Source organism: Bombus huntii, chromosome 15 (genome assembly GCF_024542735.1).
Source record: "Bombus huntii isolate Logan2020A chromosome 15, iyBomHunt1.1, whole genome shotgun sequence".
NCBI lineage: Eukaryota > Metazoa > Arthropoda > Insecta > Hymenoptera > Apidae > Bombus > Bombus huntii.
This window is the reverse complement of record NC_066252.1, coordinates 1,479,501-1,496,825: the sequence shown is the minus strand read 5'-3', so window position 1 is coordinate 1,496,825 and position 17,325 is coordinate 1,479,501. Positions and strand designations below refer to the sequence as shown.

Below are 17,325 nucleotides of genomic sequence, written 5' to 3'. Positions count from 1 at the left end.
CGAGTAAACGTTGGAAACTTCGTTTCACTTTCTGGAGAAACAATCGAGCGGCATAATTTCCCGCGAGTAAGCGAGCAAAGTGTTCGCAAGCCGAATACAAAGTGGTAAACTTACCAGAATAATGATCGACTCATCGAGGCTACGTGAAGCTATAGATACAAACTTGTACTTATAAAATTGTACAGATCAGAATTGTACAGAATTGTACAGAACAGCACGAATCTACCAGCCCGAAAAATGCCTTCTAGACATCAGATGATGGAGGTCTGGGCAATTTGGGTACACGATATAAGGAAACGCGATAAGAATCCACTAAAATTTCATTCCCATTTCGGTCTTGACTATTAAAACGCTTCGAAGATCACGGAGCTCCTTGAGAATATTCTCAAGTAGCGAGCAATTACGGTAGACTTTAATTAAAAATCTACTCGAACGAATTAACGGTCTCTAGTCGCGATTTCTATTCACCCAAGTTATAAGCTCGCGAGGAAGTCGCTATTCTCAGGAACGTGTCCGCGGATGTTTCCATTTGAAAAAGCAAAATAACGATGAAATATCAGAGGTAAAGTCGGGCGCGAACGTAACTCACGGTTCCATGAGGATCAGGTTATCGATCCTACTAGATCCTTCCGTGGTGGTCTCAAGAATTCGATGCAAAAGCGGAAATACCGATACGAGGGATGAAAAGCATGCGCAAAGCCCAAGGATTCTTACTTCTCGTCTCATTTTTATTCCATCGATATAATTTTTTTTCTCTGCGATTTTTATGTGACCAGCAATAACTTTCTTCTCGATCAAGTGGTACGTTTTACCTAGTCGTACATTTTGGACTAATTTATTAATATATATGATTAATATAATGTATATGAAATTTACAAGTTACAACTGACAAGTTTCCAGAACTGATAAATTATTCATAAATTAATGGACACTGATGGTACGTTGTATTACGCTTGCGGATTCAGCATTCACCGACAAAGTTTTGTTCCTATTCGACAATGAAAATTTCATCCCAACGACTCTAAACGTGATGAAACAAGGTGAGATCGAAGCTCGGCGAGCTGATTAAGAATGCCCACCGGTTATTCCGGTATAGAGAAAGACCTTGAACCTACGGAAATTAATCTTGCGCATGGTGGTACGAGAGTAGAGGGGGATAGGAACTTTGGTCAATTACGAGGGTCGAGCCTGAGCAGCCCATAAGGGATGATCGAACGGTGAATGTCGCGATCGAACCCGCCTGCAAATTGTTTCCTCCCGATTGGATCTCTTTCTTCGTCGCCTTTTACATCCGTCTAGAAAACACTCTCAACTTCGCACCACCGGTCCAGGTACCAAAATCGAAAAAGTAATATTCTTCTACCTAGTTAGAATACCTAGTTAGAATTTTCTAAGGAAACAACAATTTGCTTAGAAGCAAATCACGCTAAATGATAAACGACCTATTATTCCAAAATACGTCAGTGACACTCAACTTTATGCCACTGATCCAAATAACAAAATTGCAAAAACGAGAATCGTTAGAACGATCCTACCCCAACATACGAATATTTGTATAAATTTATTTGAAGAAAAAATAATTTGCTTGAAAGTGGATGATTCTAATTATCAAGCGATTTATCGTTTTCAAATGACTACAGGATGAAACATAAAACGCAAGGAGAACGGAGGTGAAACTAAACTCACGGGAAGGAGCTGCAGTTACTTTAGATACGCGTAGATGAACAGAATTCTGCTCGAGCACCTTGTCGGGTGCTGCGGTGTACCAGCAAGGCAACCCGCATTGTCTTCGCCTCGAATCTCCATTGTTTTATCCGAGCTTGAAGTTCCTTTCCTGACGCAAGCCTGAATCCAGATATTTGTTGTCTAGGAACCGCCTGGCCGTCGTATTCGTCATGTCGAATAGGTAAGATCATCCTTAGCGTGATGTAAATTTTCTTATATATATGAATAGGATCTTGAATCGTTGTTTCGTATACGCGAAAATAAATGAAACAGACAGAAGTTGAAAAGTTTATGAGATAAAGATAGAACCTTACCTATCGAATGGAAACGATGACAAATAAATCGTACTGACGATCAATGGAAAATTATATTTTAAATAGTAAGTCGTGTGATTCGACTAAAATCAGCAAGATTCTGTGGTTCAAAATACGACCAGAATTATGAATATTTAATGAGTTTTCAAACTCGATTTTCTCAAAAACGAAACCTCCGGTATTTATAGTCGAAGGAAATAATTAATTCGTTGAACGAGGGATGAAGCGTAAGCGTGACGTTACGCGTAAAGTAAAATCTACGTCGACGTGTATGGTGCGAACGAACATTTCGGTTGCATTAAAGGTTCGAAAGCATTCAAAGAGTGATCTTGTGGTAGTTAGAGCAAAGCTGACGAGTGGTAACCGGTGGTTGAAACGACATCTCAAGTTACCGAAGGGTTCGACTTACCATCGTCGATCTTTCACCCCGCGGCATCGAGAGGGCGGCTCGCAATGAACTCGGCTTTAGACGATAAAATAGCAAACTAATCGCTGCTACGCGACTATGTTACGATACGTGCGGAAAGGAGATAATGGACTGATACCACAGGATGCGCAGGGCTAACCGCAACCTAGCATCCCGTGTACAACCCGAGACAAACTCGTCTATCACCAGCATCTACCGGTAAAATCAATCCACTCCAAATATTCCCATATTTTCCAGTTATATTAATAAGCAATTTTTCTTTTTTCATCTGAAACGTAGCAGAGATTATAGAAATTGTCGCACGTATAAAGAAGTCTCTCCGTCTTTGGAAACCCCATACCTCGTAGAATACACGCGTTAAAAGATATTTTTGCTCGTACGGGAAATAAATTTGTTCGCCTCTAATTCGAAACGTAACGAAAAAAGTTACAGCGATTTGCTGAAAGCTCAAATTGCCTTGCGAAATATCTTTTCTATCCTGTAAAACTGTACACATCATGCAATACGCCCGTTAAAAGCCGGGCTAGAGTAAACTTTTCTCGCAGGAAAATGTGCATTCTGTTTACGAGCCACAATTAAAAGCCGCAAGCAGCTTTCCGCCGGATCCTTTTTTAACAAATTACGTCCGCGACAATATTTACATGGGAAAGTAATAACCACGAGCAACCGTCTCGCTGCGCTACCTTTTAATAAATTTATCAACCGCCGTAACTTTTTCGATGAACGCGCCAAGTGTCGTAACTCAGTTTCCACGTTGTTCCCAACTTTCCGAGTGCTGCTGCATTTTGCGTTACAAATAACGCGGATGCCGCGCATACATTCTTATTTCAGAACAAGCCTTATCCTTTCGAAACTTTAGGCAATATGTAGAAGCATGGAAATAACCGTCGGCGTTTTGTATACACGTTTATTAACAAAATAATTGCAGGGGCCATTTTTTGTCTGTTGCGTTATTCTCTGAAAAGCAAAAAGTCAAACGAGCGATTCGAGAAACCTCGTAACACTTGCGTTTAGTTTTCGTTCGGCCGAAATCAAATACAGGTTATACCAGTTTGTAGCAGTAAATTGCGTTTTAGCAAATGAAACAGCAGACAACATCGTAGTTTCGGCTAAACACGCTCGAGAATCATATTTTCATAATCTAAGCGTCGAAGTTGGAAAATGTCCGATGTTTACAGATTCACGAACGTATTACCGATTCGTTGTTGGCGATTTCCCGGAGAAATCGTAGGCCTTAGGCGCTTTAAACGGGGGTCTGGCGAGCTTTTGCAAAAACAAGTATTCCTATATCTCAAAACTTTGGCAATAGTCCTCTCCCGTGTTGGTTGAATTGTTCTCCTCTGTCGAAATCCAGAGCTGTTCCTACCTATTCGTTCGTATTTGAGCGCCGGGAACACATACTCGAGCGAACGATGTGTTGTTTGAGAACTTTCCAGCGAAACTGCTATAATTCAGGGGCGGACGGCGTGCAGTTAAAAGCACGACTTTTTCTCGTCATTTACATCCAACGCGAGTCGAATAATCGACCATGACTCTTACGAATGTGATTGAAACTGCCCTACTCTTTTAGAAAATATAGCTATAGCAAGGGAATTCGTAGAAAATTCGAAATTGCTGCGCACGAGAGCGATAGTTATGGAAATATTGTTGAATAATGGAGCAAAGTCAAGCAAAAATAAACCGGTAGACGTGATTCAAGCGCGACAATGGAGTTACGGAATAATTACGATCCGAGGAACGCGAGTCTCAAAATGCCGAGCAATTTTTCTCCGTAATTAAGAAAAGTTCCTTTCCTCGATGGCGAATGGCTAATGCATTTTTAAGTAAAAGAGAAGCAACGAAGATTTTCAGGTTGAAATGTAATGATTAACTTGGTAAATTTGGAAAGATTCTTTAAGATCGTTGCTACTCGTTTCTTTTTCATTATTCACAATCTGGGAAATCAAAGGAATTCCACAGAGCTTCCGAAATTTCCGTATCTCAATTAAAATGACACATTCTCGAAAATAACTTGGCGCGTGCTGGTGATTATTGAGGTGGTATGAAATAACGTTCGAGCGACGATAGTATTGATTGCACGTCGGTTACCGTATGGTTTCAGTATTAGTGACTACGTTGCACTAGCAAACTCGTCTAAACGTGAGCGGAGAAATTTCATTCTTCGCTCTATCTAAAACCTCTATGCTCGTTTCCGCGTAACTCTGTTCGATAATTTAAATAACTCAAAGCACTTATCCGTGGAAAAATATGAAAATTAGAAAAATATTTTCATCGTCATTGAGGAAAGTTTCAGATACACAGAATTCCCAAGATATTGGACACAAAAGGATGGAACGTGCGCCGCAAAACGTCAGAAGCTATTGGTTGGCAGGAAATAAATCAGTATGACGAACTAGGGCGAGAGGGAAGGAGAGGGTAAGGCAACCCCATAATTTGACATCAGCCGTGTTCCGTCAGTAACTCCGGCTTAATTACATTCCACGATGTTCGCCGCTCATTGTATTCTTGGACGAAGTTATGTTTCCCAGGACAAAGACGAAGACACCTTGAACGTTAAAAGGAATTCCCCGGTAACGCGAGTGATCTGCATCGCGCTCATACAGCGAAAATTAGTTTGATTTCGTATACGCAACCATTCATGCCCACACAATGATACACCAAAGTATTGCAACATTTGCGTCCAACTTCTATGAATCTATCGTGCTGCTTACTCGAAATATTTTGATACAGTATTAGCATTTCGTCGTACTTTTCTTTTCTACGTCTCTTAGATTCATTGTATTTCACACGTTCGCAATAATTTCGAAATGTGCAAATACTTATGGACGCTAGTGTACCTGTTTCTATGGTACCTATTCGCCAAACGATCAACAAAAGTTCATCGGGAGAACTTTTTTTTTATCGATAACAAGTCCAATCATTGGTCTGCACGAACTCGGTGTTCCCACGGCGAACAAACTAGAAGGGAACAGAGCTAGCAAGCAAGGTGAACGTGTGCGAGCAAAACCGCTAGAGCTAGAAAAATGGCGCGAGAAGATAGATCGGGCAACGATCTAATTTTATCCGTGGACCGAGAGGGAGGGCACGGTCTCCCACACAGTGAAAAGGGAAAACGAGCTTCTGCAGGGCGGCTTGTGCAAGCCGGGATGAAAAAAGCTGTTCATCGGAGCTTGCGACGACGGGAAACCGAAGCGATCGACGTCATCCGGGGCTTGTCAGCTCCTGGAAGCTTTGATCGCTCGGCCGAATGCCGTTTCTCGTCAAACAGAGACAAAGACATCTCGGCTAGCTGCGCTTGCAACGAAGAAGGACACGTTCTGCCTATTATATTTTACTCGCACGAGCTACGTCGAAAATATATGGACCATCGGTTTACCGGAGATCCAATGAAACGTTTCAGGAATCGTGCCCTGTTTGTTACATGTCGGGCCATTTTGGTTTCTGTACACCGTAGTTTTGGTTCCCTGTCGACCACATTGAACTAGGTTTCAATTAAATAGAGAACAGATATTCTACGAGTAATTTTGCCGATGACTAGATTAGTCCATTAAGAATCAAGCAACGAAAGAACGCGTAAAAGATGCGTTAAATCAGACCTACGATTCTTCAGGGAAAATGCTGTCTAACCTTGAAGAAGTATCGTAGGAATCTTTTATCATTTTCTCTGTGTGTATTCGCCATCTATCTTCAGCGTCGGTGAAGCTTCGAAACGTGGAAAGTAGACACATCCGAGAAGAAGCGAGACGCCGGCGAAAATGTCTGACTAAATTGCTTGTCTTGCGTTCTTCCTCCTTCCTTCCTTCCTTCCTTCCTTCCTACCTACCTACCTTTCTCGCTAGTAAAAACCTACAGGATGCGACAGATGGCTCTCCGTGACATTGCAACTTTTTTGCAGGAATAAATGATTAAGAACGCAAAGACAGGAGGGGACAAGATTGAGTCGATGAATCGAGAACTTCGTTGCTATTCTTCCACAGTACATTCGCGTGAAAAAATTTCGAATGTTTAATTGGCACAAGAGATTCGAAGCTGTTCGTATTATAGGATTATATAGTAATTGGTGATTGATTTTCAACAACCACTTCAGTCAGCCATCGATGACGAATTCTCTATTTACGTGGCCTAATATTCCACTTTGCGTCGTGGACAACGTTACGAGAGTCCGAGTGTCGAACACGTGTGGATAACAGCCTCCTATTTGTACGTTTATTCGATATCGGTAGTCACTGCAATGCAGACAACGTGTCAAATAAACAGCGAATACCTAATATCGCCAGCTATAACCGTAACGAGAGGAGTTGGAATGATCGTTATCGAACTAACCGCGCGATTATTTAAACCGAAGCTTCTCGGACACGAACACCACTGACATAGTTTAAGAACTTGTTCTACTAGATCGGTGTACATTATACATATAGCATAGCTCTAAATATATAGATATATAGATACGTGGTATTATAGCTTTGGATACCTACTAACGTCCGTGGAAAAAGGGGACGATGGCAAAGTTCATTTACTTGTCGACGAAAATCCTTTCGCTTCACTGACTCGTGACTCGTTAATGTACGTGGCAAGAAAAATGGACGTTTCTCGTGGTTTTAATTAAACATTAATCAACTGATATTACATAGTAAAATAATAAACGAAACTTTTAGCGCGTGAAAGCAACATATAATTATTATTTTATTCGTATTTCAACGAGCTGGATTCAAGTACTTAATGTTTCATAAATTTGATATTTTATAAATTTGATAAAATGTGATATTTAAACGGAGATTAATTCTAACAATTTCGTATCGAGAATTTTGAAGTTTCAAAACGTAATATTTCAGAATATAAATTCAGAATATACATTTTTTACAAATACAGGGTGAAGCACCGAAAAACGACATTTTGCAAAAATATAGTTAATAAATATACTCAAACTGCGTTACGTTCGTCAGAATCCAACTTTCAAAATTATCCAATGAACTAATCGGTATGTCGATTATGCAGAATGTTACAAAGGAACAAATGCGGACACGATCGAATCGGTATTATGCTACCGTCCGCAAAAGTGTCAACGCTCATTACGTTTTTCGTGCAAGCGGATCGCGTCTTGCATACCTAACACGCAATTAACCAGCGTGTAATTTCACTCTCATATTGTTTGTCTCGCGCGTAAAGTCCAACTGGCTGACCTCTGATAAAGAAGGAATGAAAGAGAAGGAGTAAAAGGATAAAAAAAATGCCCGTAATTAGACCCTAGTACGGTTCAAACTGTCGCGACAGATGTCCCCAACTTTCGGAAGCAAAAGTCCGAAAAGCATTAAACACGACTTCTATATATATATATATTACTTAGAAGGAATTTCATTCTCAGCCAATTTTTATTAGAATAAAAGAAGGTCGTAGAACAAACGTCTAGAATAAAAAGGAAAGAAACTCTAGAATAAAAAAAAAAATTCATTCTACTAAACGACTTCTTTTCTATCTCTACTTCTCTCGCCAATATTTCCGACACTCTGTATCTTCCAGCATGAAACTAAATAAATGATGATTTTAAAAAATATTTTTAAGAAATACATGATTGAATTAAAATTCTGACAATTTTTATTTGCGTCATTATAGTCTTATTCCCCCGTATAATGAGCAACAACCAGCGACTGTGTTAAACGAAGATGGTAGATCTGAAGGTGCCGGATCTCGAAGACACTCAGATCGAAGAGGCAGAAGACAGAAAGGAAAGAAGTGGCGACATCAAGAGACCAATAGACCGAGACAAAAGCCGAAGAATATAGAATGGAAAGAGGGAGAGCTCGATGGCTTTTTAGAATTTTTAATAAGCGACATCGGCACGCTTGCGATTCTCCGCAAAAGCGGAAATGTAAATTCAGCGTTTTCGCCAGCTGGAAGGGAAGAACTGACTGGCCTCTTGTAATGCCGACATTAAAATTGCAAACCATGCAACCAGCACAGCCAAGCCTTCGTCTTCGCGAGACTGTGTGTCTCTCTTTAGCCATCTCTTTCACCCTCGCAATTCCCTCTCTTACTTTGGACGGGCATGATTGTCCGCGGAAATCTTCAAGTACCAACCTGGAAACACTGTTCGAGCACCAGTAAATGAAAGCCGACGTTACTCGTGGAAACGCGTCTGTGGATGCGTCATATTAAAGTCTGGTATTGTTCGTTTCGAATGCAGACGACGCTTGGAAAAGTGAGTTAGTAAGAAAAAGAGAGGGTATAGCAGCGAGACAAGGATAGATAGAAACCGAGGGATGATCGGGGATTAGCCGGGATTCGTGATTTCAAATTATTATAGGCCCGCGGCCTGTCCTCTAGAAAACGCGAATTTGCGATTCATAAACTGACGTAATATTCTGCTAATATAAAAATAAACATAAATATCGAGAATCTATGATAGTTAATTCTAACATTCACAGACCTAATGAGTTTTTACATTTTGTTATGCTTCTTTCTAGGTTTGCGTAATTAAAGATAAATGAAATACGATAAAAAGAAATCTACTAATACAATTCGTCATCTTAGTAATATAAATTTAAAGAAGAATAAAGAAGCGATATTGATTAACTCCACAAATTGAAAAGTAAAAAAACGAGTTTCGAATTTTTTAAGTATTCGGAATATATATCATTTTCTTGTGGTAAATGAAATCATGGAAATAGATAATTTGTTTCTTTCAAAAATTCAATACTAATCACGTATTCAAGTAATGAAACGGAGAAACTTATAAAGAGTGGAGTTGAATAGTCCGGTTTCTAAGAGGCTCATACGTATTATGTATACTGCTTGCCTCTAAGAAATTAGGTGTTAGATCTGACGAGAACATTACACGTAAATAATTTCAACATACTTTTGCGACCTTTGCAAAAGACGAGTACGCATAAGTAAATAATAAATAATATTTCCACGACCGATCGTGACTAATGGCTGACATAAACAAACAACCGGCAACGCGACGAACACGCGATTCGATAAACGACCGTTATCGACAGTTACTAATAATTTTGCATTTTCGATAGATACGATCTTGTATCGAATGCGAAGATTAACACGTGTAAAAGTAAAACTCTGATCGGAATATATATTCGATATCGAAAACAAGTACATACAATACTGCGGTAATCGGGATGAAGCAAGACTGCGAGTGGCAAGATGAGCATCACGAAACGCACTTTAATTGCAATGAAATGCGAGCTTACCTACGCACATCCGTTGAGAAATAGCCCGATGAGGCCGTCACGTGTTCTGCTCGATTTTTTGACAACACTAAATACCACCGAAAACTGACAGCACTATGCAACAACACACGAAACAAACCAACCGGCCGGCCGCGCACCGACTACGAAAACTCGTTCACATTTGCGCACGATCGCGCCCAACCAACATGAATGCTCGTGGCGCGCTCTATCAGAGAAGTATTATATTTTCCTCATATAATTCAAAAATCGAATCTAACGAACGAATTCTATGCAACATATGATTTTAATTGGCCACAAATTTTATATCTTTAAAATTATTTTAATAATCTTCTTCTAATGAATTCCCAATAAAGCAAAAGTATATCGACCTTTCAGAAATAAAAAAAGAACTTTTCCATATACACGTCACAAATAAAGGATTAATAACTTTATTTTCAATAAAACATTTCATTATAAGAATCTAGTTTATTCGCCTTAGATCGTGTGAAGATTACTGTAACAACGTAATATAAGGAATTAGTTAAGGAATATTGGCAAGGTAATCCTTGACATTGGAGGGTTCCAATCTTCTGAAACCATTTGCATCACAAATACCAACTTCTATATTATCAGCAGTCATCTGCCCTTCGAATCCTTCTTTCAAAGTTAAAATCGCAGTATGGACAGCATCATCCAGTTCCAAACTTTTGCTGTATCTCTTCTCGAGGAATACTTTTCCATTTACAAAGTTTTTGCCCATTGCTGTAGCCTTCCATGCAAAGAATGCACCAGAAGGATCGCACTGATATAAACATGGCTTCTCATTATCCCAGCCACAAATTAGCAAAGAGACTCCAAAGGGTCTGACTCCTCTATAGTTTTGCAATATATTAGTAGTATTGAATGTTCAATAAATTAAAAAATTATGTAAATGATATTTACCCAGACTGCGTGTATTCTTGCATGAGCGTGGCAACTCTTTGCACCAATTGCGCAGTAGGTATCGGTTCTTGATAAATGAGCTGATACTGCTGTGCAATTTTACGTGCTTGTTTTACTAATAATCTGTAATCTGGACCCATCCCACTGTAGACCATACCAATATGTTTCGTAATCATTTCTACTTTCTGCACGCTGTGTTCATCGTACAATATTGATTTGTGTTTGTTTTCTGTAGCAAGAACGACTCCATTTGATGCCCTGATACCAACACTAGCAGCTCCAGCAGCAACTGCAGCTAAAGCATATTCTATCTGCACCAGTTTTCCAGACGGGCTGTGTAACAAAGTATATTGTGAGATATTTACGTTTTGAAACTTATTCTATATAGATATTTGACGAGTCATTATATACTCCATTGAAATCAATTTGTTTTCAATAAGAGAATAGATCGAGTAATATTAATTTTTATAACCAGCCTTAGATAAATAAAAGTATATGAAAAAATTTGCTTTCTTGTTAATGTATATTCAATAATAAATCCTGTAAACTGATAAATGTATTTCATTTGTAGGTTAGGTTAATGAGAACTTTTACTAATTTATTAAACCATAGGAAGTGGACGATATTAATTATGAAGTTGAATTTATTCGTTGAAGTCAAAGAATTCTTATAAGAAATGACAACATTTACCTGAAAGTTGTTAACGAGAAACTATATCGTTCCGAAGCCATGACAATTACTTTGCAACAATACAGGTTACTAAATACAGTGAAACTTTCGGTGCAAGGTTTGGCAACATGCATGAACGAACAACAGGGATTTTTATACTAGGGATATTTTGTGCTGCTATATAAATTTATGGTTATACTTTTAAATCAAAATTTCTGTACATTTTTTTACATCTATCTGCTATTATCTATTAAATTCTGCCATTATGAATCAAAATTTTGGAAATCTTGCATTTCCTCGAGACAATCCGTGAAAAATCCTTTTATCGATGCGAAGTATGTGTTTGATTAAAAAAATGATCAAAAAATGATTCTATATAGTAGGATCCAACTTCAAATAAAAGAAAAATGTCAATTTTATGACGATTTTTAACTAAATATTTCGAACGAATACCATCAAAAAATAAGATTTATCGTACTAATAAATTCTTCTACGACCTATATCAATGTATAGTGCAAAATTTTGCACATTGTAGAAAAAATATCTTCGATACAACCTTGTATCTCTTCCATTGCGTTTATTAAATTAATTTCAGAATATAGTAACACAAATATCTATCATACATACAGAAATGGCCGAAGAAAATAAGAAGGATACCAAAAATCAAGTAGAAGAATTGTACGCATGGATCTCTAAGATTCCACTTTCAAAATCAACAAAGAATTTATCTAGAGACCTTTCGGATGCTGGTAGTTATAGCACGAAACAATTATTCCGAAATTCATTTAGCTTCTTGTAATTAAAATAATAAGGAAACCTGTTCCTTAGTAATAATAGCGGAAATCCTTAAAATGTATTACCCTCGCTATGTTGACCTCCATAATTACGTACCAGCCAACAGTTTAACTACGAAGACAGAAAATTGGAAAGTGTTAAATCGAAAAGTACTAAATAAAATTGATATGAAATTAACTAAAAATGTTATTAATCAGTTAGTAAACTGTCATCCTGGAGCTGCTGAAAATATGTTATTAGAAATAAGAAAGAAAATTATAAAAGATGGAATTGAGCCCCGGAATCTTCAGGACCTACCACAAAATGACTCTATCGAAGAAGGTAATACAAACATTAGATACATATTGATAGGAATTTAATCATAATGTTTCCAAAGTGTATAATACTTTGCTTAGGCAACAATATAAAAGTTATGGCAAAGTTATCAAAGAAATCAATGTCAAGTCCTACTGGTCACCCAATTTTGAAGGCTCTTGATTGTAAGAGATCAATATTTACACGCGCCAAAGAAATGTTCTACTTTATATTGGAATGGCTCATAAGTTGGCTATACACCTGGAATTACTTTCAAAATATAAAGTTTCAATTAGAGAATCAAAATTCGTGTAAGTTGTATGTATACCTACCAAAATTAAAAGATGTTAGTATATAGACGAATTCCTGTGCGAAAGAATTCCACATATTTTTCTACCTGTTAAAGTGAAAGAAGATGCCGAGGCGTCTAGAACACAAAGAACATCGGAGAATATCAACGAAGAAGACGCTGTTCCTCGTCACGTATACGCGCAATTAAGACGAAAAATCCGGAAGATCGACGATATTATCTGCACTCTAAATCACAAGCTTGCGTACCTTGAGAGCACGATAAAGCTGAAAGACCTGCGAATATCCAACCTAACGTCGGAGATCATAGACAACACTGTGGAATCCAAGCAATTTGCAAAAAACCAAATAAACGATGCACAAACTTCGATCGCATAATGTTCAGAAAAAAGTAAAAATAGAGAAACAGTGCCAATGATACTAAATAAATACAATTACCATAGAACTAATTCGGATACTTGTCGCTTTATTTTTTTTTAAGATGATGTACATTAATTCTCCACGTATGATATAGATATACTAGTTACAATCATAAAATTTTTATGTACTTTTACTTTCACATAACTTCAACGAAACGTTTAGTGATAATTTCTTCGTGTAATAATACTCGTTTCGTATACTCCTAATTGTATATGATCGCTCTAATTCATATTCACTACGTCATAAATATGAATATTTAAATGTTTAAATGCGTGCAAGATTTTTTTACGTTATAATGAATATTAACGAGGCGACACATTATGCTAACATTTAAAGGATCATCAGTTTGAAACGATTGATATTGGAGGAAAGTGGCACTTAAATAAAAATAGAAAACACTTTATACTATAATGTTTCACTCGACACGAAGTTTTTATCTTTGAAAATTGTCACACTGATCTGAAAAAACGATAAAACAAAAACGCATGCTATTTGACTACATTCGACATTGTAAAGGCAAAGAGAAACACACTTGACATGGACTAACTACGTGAATGCGTATACATATATATTCAAGACGTTCGGGATTGAAAAATGTAACGAGCTCCTTTTCAAAACGAGGCTACGAGAAACTTGACATTAAGGTTTGTAAAAGCCACTCTCTCATCACTGTTCTCTACGAAGAGAGAGTGGGGTAATGCTTAGTGCAGGGTCACGTATCGCAATGTCAGTACAGAGGCAACACTTCGCCAGAAACGGTGACTCTTGAGCCGGTCTGAATGAAAATTTGGTAGCGACTGGTGTGAGTATAATTCAACGTTAAATTAACAGAATTTTTCTGCCGGCTTTTTGTGCTCACTGCTTGACACTTTTAACGCTGTTCTTTTGAAATTCGTCTACCGTTCTCATTCGACTGTAATCACATTAATATATTCTATTGTTTCATTTATTGCAAGTAAAATAGCTTTCTACGCCTGTAGATGAATACAAATTGTAAAATTAATTACTCCATTTAATAATTTTCATGAAATTATATATATTTCATAATTTTGTACAGAATAATTTACATATAATTGGAAAGTATGTAAGTATGAAGAAAATGTTTTATCGCATATACATGCGTTACCGTAACAAGATATGCACAGGTGCACAAGTTTCACGAAACGAAATTTTAATATTAGGATACTACATTCTAAAAAGAGTAGCTATTTTACACGTTACTTTGTACAACTTATTCTTTCAGGTAGAACGTCATACCGTCAGTGTCTCTAATCGTTCGCGTTCATGGTCGTCAACTTTTTACTAGCTGCATATGTCGCAAAAGAATAAAATTTCCGGTTCTCAAGTATAAACATATGTATATGGGAAGAAAATTTTGTTTTTCATAATTTGTTAAGTCCATCGAGATCTGAAAATTGAATTAACACATGTTTTATAACTATATTGTCTATGTAAATTTACTTCGCAATATTTTTTCTTCATTACATTTCAATAAATGTTATTATAATATATTGGCAATTTATATACTATCCATTTAGCTCATGTTAGCAAAAATGCTACATTGCACGACGTTCTATCTGGCTGCAGCTGCATTGCTTGCTGTATTTTTGTTCTTTTCGGCGGTCCACTTTTTCATTCAGTACACGTTCGGAGTTTGCAAGAGTAAGAACAGAATGGATGGAAAGACTGTTATAATCACTGGATGCACATCCGGCATTGGAAAAGAAACTGCAAAAGATATCGCGAAAAGAGGAGCGAGATTGATCATGGCCTGTCGAAATATGGAGTCAGCGAACAAATTAAAAGGTTCATCTTAAACCTTACTTTTATCATAATAGAATTAAATCACCATCATTGTTCAAGTTCTATTGCGTTTTAAATAAACAGAAAGTCCTTAGGATTTGTTAAAGATGAGGCAATATAATCAATTACAAATGTATTCCAATTAAGTAAGACGATTATGTTTATACTATAGATAGACATTAAATCTTTGAAATCATTTGTATTGCTAATTGTAACTTGGTTAGCACTTAACTACAAAACTGTAAAAAGCTATTTAGAGGAAAAACGATATATTAATATGATACTAATAGATAATTTTAAGTTGTTAATATAATTATAAGCAGAGACTTCCACAACTGTTGCAACAACCTTTGAAACTAAATAACTTTTTTAAAATTGGATCAACGACTTGGGTTTTTGAGAAATTAAAAGGATCAGTTTATTAAATGACGTACAAAAAAGATTTTGAAAAATTGTAATTGCTCGCGAAGAAAAAGGTAGAGATTGAATTTTTCAACTTTTTTATCTGGGCTCGTAATGAAAATTTAAATAACACATATTGAACATTCATATCAGTTATATATATGCTAAAAATTTTATCGATATCAGTTTATGTAGAAACAAGCGACAGGTATCGAAATTTTCAGCATGTATACAGCATGTATATGAACATGTATGTTGGAAGTCGCTATATATTTAAAGAACAAAACCTTCTTGTTTTATATATTTTTTATTTCACAATTCAAATTTGTTGTTTCATAGAGGAATTAATAAAGGAATCAGGCAACGAGAACATCGTTGCTCGAGAGTTAAACTTGTCGTCACTGACTTCGGTAAGAGAATTTGCGCAACAAATAAACCGTGAAGAGTCTACGTTGGATGTATTAATTCATAACGCAGGAACTGCAGACCTATTTAAAAAAAAAGTGACGGAAGACGGTCTGGAAATGACTATGGCAACAAATCACTATGGTCCATTCTTACTTACACATCTTTTGATCGGTACGACAATTTCTTTTTTAACGATTTCCTTCTTCATTCTAAAATACTACTTGCAGAATTATTTTGCAGACTTACTAAAACGATCGAAACCAAGTCGAATAATCGTCGTTGCATCGGGACTGTATTACTTAGCGAGATTAAATTTAAACAATGTAAATCCAACGACGACCTTGCCTGGCTATTTGTACTATGTTTCCAAATATGCAAACATCGTTTTTACGCTAGAATTAGCACGACGTCTTGAAGGTTCTGGTGTGACAGCCAATTGTCTGCATCCTGGTCTAATAAGCACTGGAATCTGGAAAAGTGTTCCGCCTCCATTTTCTTGGGGATTAAATTTTTTGCTGAACACATTTTGCAAAACAGCCGAACAGGGCGCACAAACAACGATACATCTTGCAGTGTCCAGTGAAGTTAGTGGAATTTCTGGCAAATATTTTTCGGATTGTCGTGTAAGCAAAACTTGCCACAATTTTTTGTTTACAAATAGCATTTCTTAAATAACGATGATATTGTTTACTGCTACATATCATTAATTTTAGGAAACCGAACTTCCTCACGGAATAAAGAATCCATCTCAAGGTAAAAAATTTTGGGAACTCAGCGAAACCATGGTGAAACTCCAATCAACAGATCCAAAAATATAAAAGTTCACATAAACATATCTTGTTAATCTATGTAAAAAATCTATGTAATCTATTTTAAAAGCTGCAAATTTTCTGTAATTAAAAGACTTCTAATTCGTTAAACTTTTTGTATGAATGATTTGTATTTAATTATCCCGCAAAGTGATAATCGAGAAATAGTAATACGTTCCTCATATTTCATTTACACATTCTAATTTGATTTAGAAAAATAATAACCATTGATGTTGCACACGCTTAATATTCTATTGAAAATATAATATAATATAGAATTAGCAATCACAAAAATAGGTTCTTATTTATTTTGTTTAATGTTTCATCGCATTTGAGACCTAGAGTGCAGGGAACAATCTTTCCCATTCTCAGGAAAGAACTCAATTTTGATCGATGGATGAAGATTCAGCTCCAGGAAATTGCCATGCTCAGATACCAATCTACCTCACCTTATAATACATTCCTGATTTGACCATCGTGCTTACGGATCGGTTCGCCATTCATAACAAAATTCGACCATATGCTGGTAGAAATTTCCATCATAGGGATTTCTGGTGCGTCGCTGTTGAAGTATGGGAAGCGGCTCTTTAGATACTTGAGATCTGTAGATACTGCAGATCGTCATGATGACATACACCTGAAGGACACGTAAAACGTTTAAAATATGGCCCTCATTGTGTTTCCAGACAAACGAAGAGTAAACAGTTTTATCAAATGGTATATCGGCGTTCAACATATAAAAGCTATATCGTCCTTGGAAAGCAAGTTTATAAAAGTATACCGGGAATTTCGAATACGTATCGAATAACTTGATTACTCGGTACATA

At 36.9% G+C, this 17,325-nt stretch overlaps 4 protein-coding genes across 7 annotated transcripts in view; 2 read left to right on the top strand and 2 right to left on the bottom strand.

Moving 5' to 3' along the window:
* LOC126873846 (RNA-binding protein Musashi homolog 2) overlaps nucleotides 1–9,942 on the bottom strand; it is a 134,834-nt gene extending 124,892 nt beyond the window's left edge. For all 3 annotated transcript variants that reach the window (XM_050635127.1, XM_050635138.1, XM_050635128.1), the window contains exon 1: nucleotides 9,669–9,942. The gene's annotated coding sequence lies outside the window, so the exon portion shown is untranslated. The remainder of the gene's footprint in view (nucleotides 1–9,668) is intronic.
* Nucleotides 9,943–10,080: 138 nt separating this feature from the next.
* LOC126873851 (proteasome subunit alpha type-2) lies at nucleotides 10,081–11,429 on the bottom strand. Its single transcript, XM_050635152.1, has 3 exons — nucleotides 11,280–11,429; nucleotides 10,590–10,922; nucleotides 10,081–10,519 (listed from the first exon to the last, which is right to left on the bottom strand). Exons 1-3 carry the CDS (start codon nucleotides 11,390–11,392, stop codon nucleotides 10,189–10,191), a joined length of 777 nt encoding a protein of 258 aa, XP_050491109.1. The 5' UTR covers nucleotides 11,393–11,429; the 3' UTR covers nucleotides 10,081–10,188.
* A 140-nt stretch (nucleotides 11,430–11,569) lies between these two features.
* On the top strand, nucleotides 11,570–13,220 carry LOC126873852 (uncharacterized). Its single transcript, XM_050635153.1, has 3 exons — nucleotides 11,570–12,374; nucleotides 12,449–12,658; nucleotides 12,754–13,220. The coding sequence occupies exons 1-3, from the start codon at nucleotides 12,110–12,112 to the stop codon at nucleotides 13,032–13,034; spliced, it is 756 nt and encodes a 251-aa protein (XP_050491110.1). The 5' UTR covers nucleotides 11,570–12,109; the 3' UTR covers nucleotides 13,035–13,220.
* Nucleotides 13,221–13,721: 501 nt separating this feature from the next.
* On the top strand, nucleotides 13,722–16,609 carry LOC126873849 (retinol dehydrogenase 14). Of its 2 annotated transcripts, none has more exons than XM_050635149.1 (5): nucleotides 13,722–13,878; nucleotides 14,717–14,882; nucleotides 15,621–15,860; nucleotides 15,930–16,312; nucleotides 16,403–16,609. In XM_050635149.1, exons 2-5 carry the CDS (start codon nucleotides 14,750–14,752, stop codon nucleotides 16,505–16,507), a joined length of 861 nt encoding a protein of 286 aa, XP_050491106.1. In that variant the 5' UTR covers nucleotides 13,722–13,878; nucleotides 14,717–14,749; the 3' UTR covers nucleotides 16,508–16,609. The 2 variants fall into 2 exon arrangements, with proteins under 2 accessions (XP_050491106.1, XP_050491105.1); XM_050635148.1 differs by having other exon boundaries at nucleotides 13,767–13,876; nucleotides 14,615–14,882.
* The last annotated feature ends 716 nt before the right edge of the window (nucleotides 16,610–17,325 follow it).

Excerpts from the sequence above, each read along its gene's own strand:
- LOC126873849 (XM_050635148.1), top strand. The coding sequence starts at position 14,618 with ATGTTAGCAAAAATGCTACATTGCACGACGTTCTATCTGGCTGCAGCT. Across the intron at positions 14,883-15,620 it reads GTCAGCGAACAAATTAAAAG|AGGAATTAATAAAGGAATCA; the intron begins GTTCATCTTAAA and ends GTTGTTTCATAG. Across the intron at positions 16,313-16,402 it reads AATATTTTTCGGATTGTCGT|GAAACCGAACTTCCTCACGG; the intron begins GTAAGCAAAACT and ends CATTAATTTTAG.
- LOC126873851 (XM_050635152.1), bottom strand. The coding sequence starts at position 11,392 with ATGCATGTTGCCAAACCTTGCACCGAAAGTTTCACTGTATTTAGTAAC. Across the intron at positions 10,923-11,279 it reads TTCTCGTTAACAACTTTCAG|CCCGTCTGGAAAACTGGTGC; the intron begins GTAAATGTTGTC and ends TTTGTTACACAG. Across the intron at positions 10,520-10,589 it reads CAAGAATACACGCAGTCTGG|AGGAGTCAGACCCTTTGGAG; the intron begins GTAAATATCATT and ends GCAAAACTATAG.
- LOC126873852 (XM_050635153.1), top strand. The coding sequence starts at position 12,110 with ATGTATTACCCTCGCTATGTTGACCTCCATAATTACGTACCAGCCAAC. Across the intron at positions 12,375-12,448 it reads AAATGACTCTATCGAAGAAG|GCAACAATATAAAAGTTATG; the intron begins GTAATACAAACA and ends TACTTTGCTTAG. Across the intron at positions 12,659-12,753 it reads ATTAGAGAATCAAAATTCGT|TGAAAGAAGATGCCGAGGCG; the intron begins GTAAGTTGTATG and ends TACCTGTTAAAG.